Source organism: Juglans regia, chromosome 4 (assembly GCF_001411555.2).
Source record: "Juglans regia cultivar Chandler chromosome 4, Walnut 2.0, whole genome shotgun sequence".
Taxonomy (NCBI): domain Eukaryota; kingdom Viridiplantae; phylum Streptophyta; class Magnoliopsida; order Fagales; family Juglandaceae; genus Juglans; species Juglans regia.
This window is the reverse complement of record NC_049904.1, coordinates 3069321-3082173: the sequence shown is the minus strand read 5'-3', so window position 1 is coordinate 3082173 and position 12853 is coordinate 3069321. Positions and strand designations below refer to the sequence as shown.

Below are 12853 nucleotides of genomic sequence, written 5' to 3'. Positions count from 1 at the left end.
AAAATGCAACAGTTGTAAGTCAGAATTAAAAGGCTCTTGTTAGTGCATTGGGCACTTCGCCTACTAGGTGTAGAAGAATGGAGAAATACTGTAGTGTGAAAAGCTGTTGTCCAATACTTAGATTGAATGGAGGAATGAGCCAACAAAGTCAAAACTGTTTCAATGATGTGGTGGTGACGACATTCAACCAAACCGTTTTGCTCAATAGTACCAGGACAAGAGAGGCAATGAACAATCCCATGAGATGCAAGTACTTGTTGTCAAGTGTGATTGGCAAATTCACCTCCACCATCGCTTTGGAGAATTTTAGGCCGGATGTTAAACTGAGTTTCTAAGAATTTTAGGAAGGTGGAAACAATAGTAATAACATCATATTTTCGAACCATTGGAAACTGCCAAACATATCGGGAATATTCATCAACAACAACAAGATAAAACTGATAGCCATCGTATGATGAGAGAGGGGCCGAACCCCAAACATCACTATGAAGAGTATGCAAAAATGTAGAAGCTTATGAATTTCTGGAAGAAAATGGTAATTTGGTATATTTTCCCAAGCTACAACTTTCACAAAAACCAATTGTTTTATTCAAAGATGGTAAACAAGACAATAAAGATTGAAGAGTCCGAGAATGATGATGCCCCATCCTTGCATGCCACACGTCCAGAAACTTTAGTTAACCAATAGATGGGTGTTGAAGATGCTTGGAAGTGAGTGGATACAAGCCATCCTCCATGAGCCTTTAAACATCACCTTGCTCGTTCTTGGATCCTTAACAACAAAGCCCCAAGGATAAAATAAAAAATAACAGTGATTATCCCATGTAAACTGAGAAACTGAAAGTAAATTTGTAGTGATCTCAAGAACAATAAGCACATTATCTAATCTAAGATTAGTGGCAGGGACTTTAAGATTACCAATACCAGTAATGGATAGACCATTTCCATTTCCAACCACGATCAAATCAGTTTTAGAGTAAGGGTGAATACCTTCAACATCAACAGTATTTGAAGTCATATGATGATTAGCCCTAGTGTCCGGGTACTATGGTTCATTAATAATGTCACCCACCTTTAAGGTCGTAAAAGCCTTGTATTGTTCAACCTCTTCATCGGTGGCACAATAGCCCTCAAACTTGTGGTTAGGACCACTGCATTGGAAGCAAATGATGCGAGCGCGACTACCATTATGAGATCCATCGATACCACGATCTGAACCATGGCCACCACGAGTGAAGGGTGGTATGCGGCTACCAGTGAATTGTTGGGAACGATTGTCAGTAGAGCAAGAGCCATTGGAACGTTGTTGAGACCCACGAGTATGTCCATTTTGACCTCCACGAGATCCAATAGAAAAACTATGGCGATGTGTATAAAGGTAGTGAAGAGTCGTAGCTCAAAGCCCCGCAACTTATTGATAACACCTTCAACAGAGGGAGAAATTTCATGGGCATTGAGAGCTACAATAATGGGGTCAAATTCCAGACCTAACCCGCGATGAAGGCACATAATGAAGTCATCATCGTCCATGGGCTTCTCGGCACCACGAAATGAGAGAGCCAACACCTTGGCTTTGTGGAGATAGTCTTCCAACGAAGAACCTCCTTTAGTGAGCGTCTGGAGCTCACCTTTCTTTTGCTGAACACGGTCACTTGTATGGCTTCCATACAAGGATTCCAAAACATCCCAAGCATCATGGGATGACTCACTATTGATGGCCTGAGCTAGGGGGCATCAGATAGTGAGCTATTTAGCCAATCCAAATTAATTGATCAATGCGTAGCCAATGAGCTGCCGTTGGGTTGGGGTGCACTGTACCATCTTCGCCGATAGTAGTTGTAGGTGGACATGGAACCTCATTTTTGACATAGCCAAGAAGGTCAAGGCCATGTAAAACAAGGACAACTTGGGCTTTCCACAATAGGTAGTTAATGGAGACAAGTTTAATCGAGACCTTAGGGAGGTTAGTCTTGGCAGGAGAAAACGTAAGTGAAGCAAATTCTTCGACACGTGATATCGAAGACGTTGAAGAAAATTCCATTGTACCAACCTTAGGGGCATCTAATACCATGTAGAAGAAGGGGTTACCTGATGTATGAGGCCCTTGAACTCATTTATAGGAAAGTTTATAAACGTCAACAACCAGCTATACAATTGCACAACAAGGAAAATAATAAGTATGGAAATATACAGCTATACAAGAATCATTGAATGAAGAAAACACGGGGAGGAAGTCACTGCAATGACTGAGTAATCCTTTCTAGATATTATGCTTTGTTAGTAGGGAGGATGAAATTTAATATTGTTGGTTCATCTCTTAGAAATCTAAGCCCCACTGGCTGTGGGGTGTTTACAGAGGTGACTGTAAAGACTTTATATTTGATTTTTCTCTTCACTTAGAAGTGGAAACCAATATGTTTGATGAAGTAATGGCATTAAAGCAAGGGCTACTATATTGTTTTCATGTATGGTTTAATGATATCACTCTTTAATCTGATTCTATAAATTTGATCCATTAGTTTAATCATAAGTCCTTCTCCACCTTGGAAATGCTTGGAGATTTGAGATGACATAATCACTTTTAGCCAATCTTAATCTTTTTCTAGGCAGCACACCTATAGAGAAGGTAACTCTATTGCTGACCAGATAGCAAAAATTGGTCCTAAAGGTTTGTCTGAAGCTTTTTTCTAGCTATCTCTCTTTTACCTAGACTATCAGGGAGAGAATTCAAATTAGATCATTTAACTGGATTGCCAAAGTTTAGGCATACATTGTAGTTTTTACTCATGTTTTACATTGTAAAGTTTTATTAATGCAGTTTACTTTTTAGTGTTGTGTAGATGGTTAGCTGGTATAGTTTTTCTCCAATTGTTTTAGGACTTGGTTTGGGAATTTTGTAACCCCCAAGTTCTTATCTTCGTACATAGTATTCTCCAGTCAAAACTGAGGGCTATTAATAAATTTGAGGGTACCGTATCTCTTCCTAAAATAGAATTGTTATCCATTTAGTACTATAAATGTTTCCAAAGAATGTAATGCGTTAGTTGACAGCCTAGACAATTATGGTAACATGGGACATAAGGTAAGTTTTTCATCTTTTCTTCAATTCCCTAAGCATATGATTCATGTTCTATTCTCTATAGATCATGCAACTCTTTCTTTTATTCGACACTAATTCTTCTATGTTATTATTCCTTAGGCTCATCGTAATGATTTGTTTTAATAAGATCAATCCTTATATTTTTTTAGGAATCTGATTTTGGGACTTTTACAAATTTACCATTGTAATACCAAAATTTATATCCTCATATAAGTTATTTCTCTGTTATAAGGGAAGTTAATTAACAAAATTGGGGTACCGTCGTTATCTTCCCTTGAAAAAAAAAGATAAGGTACTTCATCTTCAAATTTAACTATCAAAATTCAAAAAGCTGTAGATCATTTTAAAGAACCTAATTAATTAAGGACCGTAATATATATACTCATGAGATCGACTGCTCGATCTTTATATATTACATCAAACAAAACAAAACAAGAACAATAACTTAAAATGACAGAGATAACTGTCTGCATGCATGTAGATCATTGCACATTAAACAATGATCTGTAGGATTCACACGATTGATGTGTCTCTGTTTGATTTCATCCTAAAAGTCGAACAGAAAATTTTATGCATGGGATCATAATCCGAAAGGTCGATTTCGAAGTTTTTAAGATAATATTGCTAATATAAATGCATGTATATATATATTAATAATTAATCGACAAAAAAGATGAGATTATATAAACTATTGGCCGAAGAGCTAGCTAGCTAGCTAGAACAAGCCACGAACTAGAAAGCAAAAGATTGCTGTTTAGAATTTATAAATATAATCCGGCATTGATATCAACATATATGTTTGGACAATGGAATTGTCCACCGGCTTCTTTCGCGTTGTCACGGCTTAATAAAATAGCAATTTCTTCCGGCATATTTTCTAATCTACTTCTTAAAATTAAGAAGATAGATCGAAGATCGAAGAGGAATTAAGAAGAATACTATTTAAGAAGATTGATGATAACATGAGTAGGTCTCAATGCATTATATATCCGATCGATGATTAATTTGATCTTGATCATGCAATATTTCCAATATCAATCTTGATCTATTAGATGGTGTAATTAAACTAAGTTTACATGATGATCTGACATAGATATAACAGTATTCATCTTCATGGGAAAATAAAAAATAAAAACTCTTTCCACCCAAATATTTTGGAAGCGTCAAGTCGATTAAGAATAATGTTATATATAATCGTAGAGTACGTAAATATTATTATATAATTTTTTTTTTAAAAAAATAAAATCTATTATTAAAAAATTATCACCATATCGATATAACGGACCGACCGGGCCAACTATGAATGGAAGGACGTCGGTTCCATGCCTTCTCTTCCAGGCGGACCCCATGTATCATGCATCCATATTGTCGATATATTCTTCTAATTATTATTCTTTTGTACCATCTTTCTTTATTTATATAGCTGGCCAACTACACGTACTCATGTCTCTGAACGTACGCCACAACAGCTAGCAGCTTCACTTAATCAATTACTTAAACCTCGCCAAATTGGTGGCGGTTTTTATGGGTAATCATAATGTTGATGTGACCTAATTACTTAAACCTCGCCGAATTGATTTAAACCTAACTTATAATTATCAAGCATGCACGTCGTACGTACGTATATATAATTATCACAACAAAAAAAATAAATATTTGTAATGAATTATTTATAATAAGAATGATTATTTTTGATTAAAACAGATTCATTTTAATAAGAAATAATCATTTTCACAAAAAATAACTAGCCACAAATAAACAATTTTCTTGTAATGTATACAAGCTAAGGGTTGGTCCACTTTAGGTTATAATTGGCCACATTATTATATTATTATACGTCTGCAAATCCCATCAATTGATCGGTCCTTAGATGTATTACAAAAGAGAAATAATTTATACAAATTTTAAATATATAAATTATATATTATATGCAAGTTTTTGTATAAAAATAGATCACATGTTTAATGAAGTGTAAAAAAATATTCTTTTCTAATGGCCGAATCCACCTTTCTACAAATGATTTAAGTGAAATTTATCTATTTAAAACTTGTACTTAACATTATTAACTGAAAAATAACTTCCAATCATATTTTTCACTTTTCTAGCTAGTAACTTATCTCCATTAATCCAAATTAGATCACTTATTTAAAATCTCAATCTTTTTTAACAATATCGTACATTAATCCTAGCTATATATATCGAGAGTGATTAAAAAAGACGAACACGTAACTCGATCCAAATTCTTGGATCAAAGGACATAAATTAAAACAAAATCAAAGCCTTAAAGCATAATTTATTATTTCTTTTAATTCCGTCTTTTTATTTTTTCAAGAAAAAATATAAAAGCTGGAAAAAAATCACTTGAACTAAAAGAACAAGCAAAAGCCTGATCTTAAATGCAAATTAAACACAGTCCCGATCGATCGACTTGGAGCCCTTTAATATTGCATGGATCATGTATATGCATGTACCCATGTATATGAGTGATGATCACCAGCTAGCTAGCACAAGAATTACCAGGTAATTACCATCTATTCTCGTACATGTATATGCAACTCAACCCCACCAAAACGTCGACAATTGTAGCCTCCGTCTTCTCCAAATCTGCGTAATGTAGTGTTTGCAACAGCAGCACTGTCGGCTCAGGATCGAAATTGATACGCTTCTCCAAGTTCCTCTGCGCCTGCCACCTCACTGTGTCGTGAGCAAGGGGCGCTAGCCACCCCAATATCTCCTCCAGAGCTTCCCTCCACCCCTCTGCCAGCGAGTACCCATCGAACCCATCGGATTCCTCCTCCTTTTTCAACCAATGTCTCTTAAGCTTTCCTCTGACCGTCGACTTGAGATTCGCCGGCAACATGTTGTACAATTCCTCCCTCCCGTCCTCTCCTATTGTTTCCGGCGTGTACAAACACCGCTCCGCGTATAGTATCACATTCGCGTACCGTACCGAGATCCCAGACCCTCCCACCGTGGACGGTGGAGCCAACCCGAAAACCCGGTTAATCTTTCTCATCGCACCGCAGTTCGTGTTACCCGTACACCCTGGATCGTCCAAGAAAAACGGGTTCATCATTTCATTACTGAGAAACCGAACCATACCCATTTTCGACTTATTTGGAATCGGACCCGATTTCGAAGTGAGCTTTTCGTTCTTTTCTCGACGTTCGATAAGGCAATAGTTCCCGTATATTTCTTCGTCTTTGAGGTTGAAATGGACGTTCCAAAAAGGTTGCCTTTCCCGAGTTAAAGTAGGACGTGAAAAATTCTTCAACACAGATGGTAGACACGGATTGTAGGGTCCAAAAACAGTGCAGATTCGGGCGTAGATAATGAAAACTATACGAGCCATGAGTCCGACGCTTCTGTCGAAGCTCTGGCTCCATAACGAGGTTTCTTTGTATTGTTGCACCTGTTTTTTGTGAAACGCGATTTTCTGGTTTAAGTAATCCAAGTTCGTTTTCTGTTTTGGACCAAGGCCGGTGTCCTTCCACCGCTGAACTTTTCGTTCCGACGCTTCCATTTCGGCAAGAGATTCCAAAGCTGCGTACAGGTTGGCGGTAGCAGAAATTCTTTTCTCCATTTTTCGGATGATTTTCTGGATGTTACTTGAACGGAATCCGAGTTTGCCCATGTCAATGACTCCGAGTTTCAAATCATTGTAGGCAAGATCGAAACGGCTGAGTCCAAAATCGGAGCATTTGTGGCCTAAGCGAGAGACGGTGATGGCCACCTGATTGAGATCCTCGAGCCGCTCGGCGCAGGCAAGGTTGAGAAGGAAGCCTTCGTCAATGGAGTTCAGGAAGGCGATACCTTTGGACTTCATGGTTTCCTTTTTGAGCTTCGAGATTTCATCGTCGGTGAGAGACCTGTAGAGAGAAATGAGACGGGACATGGTCTTGGCGGTCTCGAAGGCGAGGATTCCGAGGGTGGCCGGGGGTGACTTGTCGTGGTGGGAGAAAAGGGGGAGATGACGATCGGGGTGGATTTTCTTGGAGGCCCCAGAGAGCCAGGCCATGGTGGCAACAACCATAGCCAAAAGCTTACTTCCCGTAGGTTAAGAGGTGTACGTACTTAGGTGTATGTGTCAGTTGATGCTAATTATATGGTTGCAGAAAGATAGGTAGGGTTTTGGGGTTGAGATTGGAGAAAGAGAAACTTAAGCATATATATGGTGTGGTGGGAATGAATGGAGGCAGCATGGAGGGAGGACATTTCGGAGCTCGTTCATGCGGACGCGTTTGGACAGTTCAAGCAGAGTAAGAAACGGAGAATTTTGTATTATTTTAGAGAGAGAGAGAGAGAGAGAGAGTGAGTGCTAGTTTGAACGTTGAAGTTCCTTTGATGCATGATGATGCTCTCCGATTCTTGCGTGGGAAGTGTTACTACATATATTTGAATGTTAATTATTAATTGATTTTACCATAAACTTGTGGACATTGTTTTATTTCCCATTCTTTGGCATCAACGAATCTGATCATGATTGAATAGGTTTCATAATATTTTATGTAATCGTTAGTGTGAAAGCATAAAAATAAGTAGGAAAGTATAGGTAGATCAGCTACATCATCATGAGCTAAGTTATATATATATATTTTATACTCTCTTATTTTCAAATCCTTATAATTCCCTTTAATTCTCATAAAAATGAGTATGAAAGTATAACATCAGCTAATGATCATGACATTAAGTTCTGATGAGTTTTTTTTTTTTTTAATTGTAATGCCTTGATGGCATATATGCATTCAAATAAGGAATATTAAACACACGAAATGTTTTTTCCCCTATTTTTGAGAATCGGAGAGAAGAAGCATGTATCATGTGTTTTTTGAAAGCTAGATATCATAGCAAAAATAAAAAATAAAAAAGATGTATATATATATATATATATGCTTAGTCATACAAAAAAGTATATATATAAGCCTCATTGTATACAAAACAGGATTTATGCGCTAATTATCCTAATTAGGGTTGGCCACACACACATATATATAAGAGATTACATAAAGTAAACTTATAAATTTATGTGGATTCATAAAATCTATTAGATTTATTTTATAATTTAATATACGTACCATATCAATTCACATCAATTTATGAGTTTACTTTTGTATAATCTCTTTATGACTAAAATATTTTTCATATATATATATAATATTTTTGAACGGCCCCACATTGTATTTGACTTTCAAGAGAATAAAATCCTCTACAACTATATAGACATAGTCACGGCTTTAAACCATGTAAATATTGTATTTGTATGTAATTGATTTTGTTTTTTTCTGTACTTTTTCTTCTAGGCTTCCAGCAATCATTTGCCAAAAAGAAAATGAAAATACACGTATAGAAATAAACAATTATATAAATAATGGTTAATTGACCTGTACGTAATACTAATATATTTTCTCCATTAGAACAACAAAGTACAATGTGTTGCAAAAAGAAAAGAAATGTAGGGTTTTACTCTATTACCATGAAATTATAAATCTGGCCTGTTAGAAAAATTAATATATATATATATAATATACACATGCATACACACGTACATATAAATATATATATATAGGATAAATACTTTACGTATAAAAGTAAATAATATATAAATTAAATCTACCGTATCATATAAAATCATATCTAAATTCATTTTTGTATAAAATCATATAATTTTTTTTTTATAACCAATATCTTCGACGCGCATAGAAGACACTGGTTATAAAAAAAATTGACTGTAATACTTTTTTATATGTATATGTGTACGTATGTACATAGGTATGCTAGCTGTGAAAGGGAGAAATATATGTCCCGTTTAGATTTGAAAAATATTTTATTTTATCTCATTATTATAATTTTTTTAAATTTTGACATAAAATATATTAAATAATTTAACTTTTTCAAATTTTAAAATAATAATAATATTAAAAAATAATATTTTATTTAATTTTTATTTTTTATATATCTAAAATCATCTAATCTCATCTCTAAATCCAAATTAGAACATAGAAGACAGTACTGATTGTGGTTCATTTATCATGCCTTCCACGCAACATCATTTATCGAGCTACAGTGTGGGGACACAAGCAAGCGGGCTATAAGCATACGTGAAAGTGAAATGTGAACTTACGTATATAATTCCTCCTTTTGTCAAGATTTTTGTTTTATATTATCAAAGTCTTATCCACCCATAAACGTAACTTTCATTAATACCATTGTTTATATCTTTTTCTTTGCATGGTTTTGTTCTCATCATGGGACCAGATCGATCATGATGGAAGTTCAAGTCAAGGGTTCTCAAGTCTTAAACCGTGTTGCTTGAAATTGAAAGTAGTACTCAACATTACATTATTTTTCCTTTCTTTTCCCATTCAGATCGTAGAATCTCCGGCCTGTACCACCGGCTTGACCTGGCGATGATCTCAGTACCACTGCTGCTGCCGCCCTTGTTTCATTTTAATTTTAGATTTATTATTTTTTAAATATTTTATAAAAAAAATTAATCTTAAATCATTTCATATGTTTAAATATATATTTTAATTTATTTATATTTAAATATATTTATAAAATATTAATATTTACAAATCAATTGATATCCGCTCAACTTCCAATTTCCAAACGCAATCTAGTTTTGATCGGAGAATTAATTCGTACAACTCCTCCTACCCATGACCAGACTTCAACCTTTGGCCCCACACGAGTCCAATGATGTCTGGTCCTCATAGCTAGTCAAGAATACGACTTTGACCAAACCTAAGTCCAAATGAATTAAACTTGTCCACCGCCGTATCTCTTGATTCTTTCTCGATATTTCTTTCCGTAGTGTGGACGTCTATCCCCTATCTGGAACTATATCAATGTGTATGCTAGTTTTACCTGCCACCATCACGAGGAGAAAAAAAAAAAAAAAAAAAGCAGTGTTTGCAAGTTAAAAAGCTCCATTTCTATGCATCTTCCTTGCTATATGTATATTGAATCGGTATTACGCGCAAAATAGTGATTTTTTATTTTTTATTTTATATATATAAGAAGAATCATAATATTAATGCATGATAAAAGTGTTACAGACCACTATCAAGTCAAATTGTTTGAGAGATAAAATCTAAAAAACCATCATACTACATCTCAATAGACTCAACAACCCAAGCATGTCGGACTAAATCATGAGCAGCTTCATTACCCAATCTACTCAGATGTTGAATCTGATATTCATCAAAAGCAGCCAACAACTAATTCTTGGTTTCTTACAATAAAATCTCCAAACTTGAAGAAGACTTTGCTGACGCTTGAAGATCCCTTGCCATCAATAGACAATCATGCACTCTCAATAATCAACTTTATAATGCCCATACGAACACATAGCTGCAAACCCCGAAATACAACAAGCAGTTCTATATCCTCGGGTGCAGTAACCTTAACTTTAGGTTGCTAGCAGCCATGACAATATCTCATTCTCATCTCTGAGTATTGAACCAATCCCAATTTTAAGTAGGTCTCTAAACATAGCCCCATCAACATTTAACTTCAAAAAACCAACTTGAGGTAGTTTCCACCTACATAACTTCTTAATCTCTATGCTGGGTTTCTGTCTTGCCATTGTGAACATCCTTTGAAGAGAAATAGCATGTTCCACAACCTGCCTCAGCTCAAGAACCACTTGATCATGCAACTCCTTATTTCTCATATATCATAGTCCCCATGCTGTTGAGAAGAAATTTGTCAAAGCCTTTATATTACCTAAGGCTTTAATTTGCAAAGCAATCTGCAAAAAGGATTTAGTGTCCACATTTTGCAGTGCAGGCATGAAAAATTCCCACTGATCATTAATGGAAAGACAAATGATCAAAGCATGAACCAAATCTTCACAAATTGCATGACAAAAACAACACACCTCCTCACTAATAATCTGAAAAATCTTCCTCCTTTTCAGATTATTTTGTGTAGGTAGGCCAACCTTACAAGCTCTCCAAGCAAAGACTTTAATCTTATTTGGAGATTGCATCTTCCATATAGCTTTCCACAAATCTTGTTGTAAACTAGCACTCGAGCATTCCCCCATGGATTTCTGAACTCCCTGCCTTATTAATCTATAAGCACTTCTTACACTAAAAAGACAACTTTTCTCTAGAGTCCAAAACCATTTTATCTAGCTGAGAACTTGGACAAATTATAATATTCAGAATTTCAGAGGCAGCAATTCTATTGAATAGAGCTCTTACTCTTGCTACATCCCACAAGTTACTGTCCCTATCTAGTAAAATATCCATTGTATCATCCTCATTTAATTCAAAACCAACTGAAATAGCTATGGAAGCATCACTGAAACCAGGAATCCAAGGTTCTTTCAAAACTTTGGCAATCTTCCCATCACCAATTCTCTACAACCTTTGAACAACCAAGATTTTGCCTCCCAAATTTCTCTCCATGTATAGGAATGGTTACCTCCCAATTTAGAATCAAAGAAGCTATTATTAGGAAAATATCGAGCCTTATAAATTTTGTGTAAAAGAGAATTTTGAGCATTAAAGATTCTCCATCCTTGTTTAGCAAGTAATGCTAGATTGAAGGATTTCAAATCTTTAAAACCCTGTCCCGCTTTAGTTTTAGTTTCACACATTTTCTCCTAGCTAACTAATGAATCTTCCTCTCCTCCTTTTTCTGACCCCACCAAAATCTAGTCATCATAGATTCCAACTTTGAACAAAATGTAGAAGGTAACAAAAAACAACTCATGGAACCTATAGGAATAAATAGAGCTACAGCTTTAATGAGAACCTCTTTCCCACCTTGAGAAAGTAACTTTTCTTTCAATCTCTGTAGCTTATGCCAAACTTTATGCTTGATCTCAGAAAAGGTCTTAGTTTTTGACCTTCCAACAATTGGTGGCAAACCTAAGTATTTTTCATATTGTCGTTCACAGGTTGTACCCCACATACCCAACAACTCTTCACGCACATCATCAGTCATATTAGTGCTAAAAACCATAGAATTTTTCTCCCTATTAATCTTCTAACCAGAAGCTTCCTCATAAACATCCAACAACCCTAGCACATTCCAATTTTCCTCTACATTTGCTTGACAGAAAATCACATTGCCATCAGCAAACAATAAATTATTGACCCGAGGTGCACCCCTACAAACCTTGATATCAGGAATTCTATTCTCATTCCCAGCCTTATTCAATAAAGAAATCAAACTCTCAGTATACAAAATGAAGAGATAATGGGATAATTGATCCCCTTGTCTCAAGCCTTTAGTTGGTATGATTGGACCTTTAGGAACACCATTGATCAACACTGAATAAGTAACTATGGAAATACATTTCATAATCATATTCACAAACTGTCTCTCAAAACCCATATTCATCATAACAGCTTCTAAGAAATCACATTCAACACAATCATATGCTTTACTCATATCTAACTTAAGAGACATAAAACCTTTTTTTCCTACCGTTTTGTGCTTAAAAAAAGAATTAATTCATAAGCAATAAGCACATTGTTTGTAATCAGACGGCCAGGTAAATTAGCACTCTAAGACTCTAAGATAATAAGGAAGCACATTCTTCAGTGTATTTGCAATGATTTTAGAAATCAACTTATACACAACATTGCATAGGCTAATGGGCCTAAAATTAGCAACTTTAGTAGTGAATTTCTTTTTGGGAATCAAGGTGATATAAGTATGATCCAAAGTAGTGGGGAACTCACCAGTATTCAGAGTTGTCAGAATAGCTGCAATGACTGATCCACCAACCTTAGG

At 35.5% G+C, this 12853-nt stretch overlaps 1 protein-coding gene across 1 annotated transcript; it reads right to left on the bottom strand.

Moving 5' to 3' along the window:
• Window positions 1–5332: 5332 nt before the first annotated feature.
• LOC109017147 lies at window positions 5333–7471 on the bottom strand. Its single transcript, XM_018999456.2, has one exon. The coding sequence runs from the start codon at window positions 7131–7133 to the stop codon at window positions 5625–5627; it is 1509 nt and encodes a 502-aa protein (XP_018855001.1). The 5' UTR covers window positions 7134–7471; the 3' UTR covers window positions 5333–5624.
• Between the last annotated feature and the right edge of the window lie 5382 nt (window positions 7472–12853).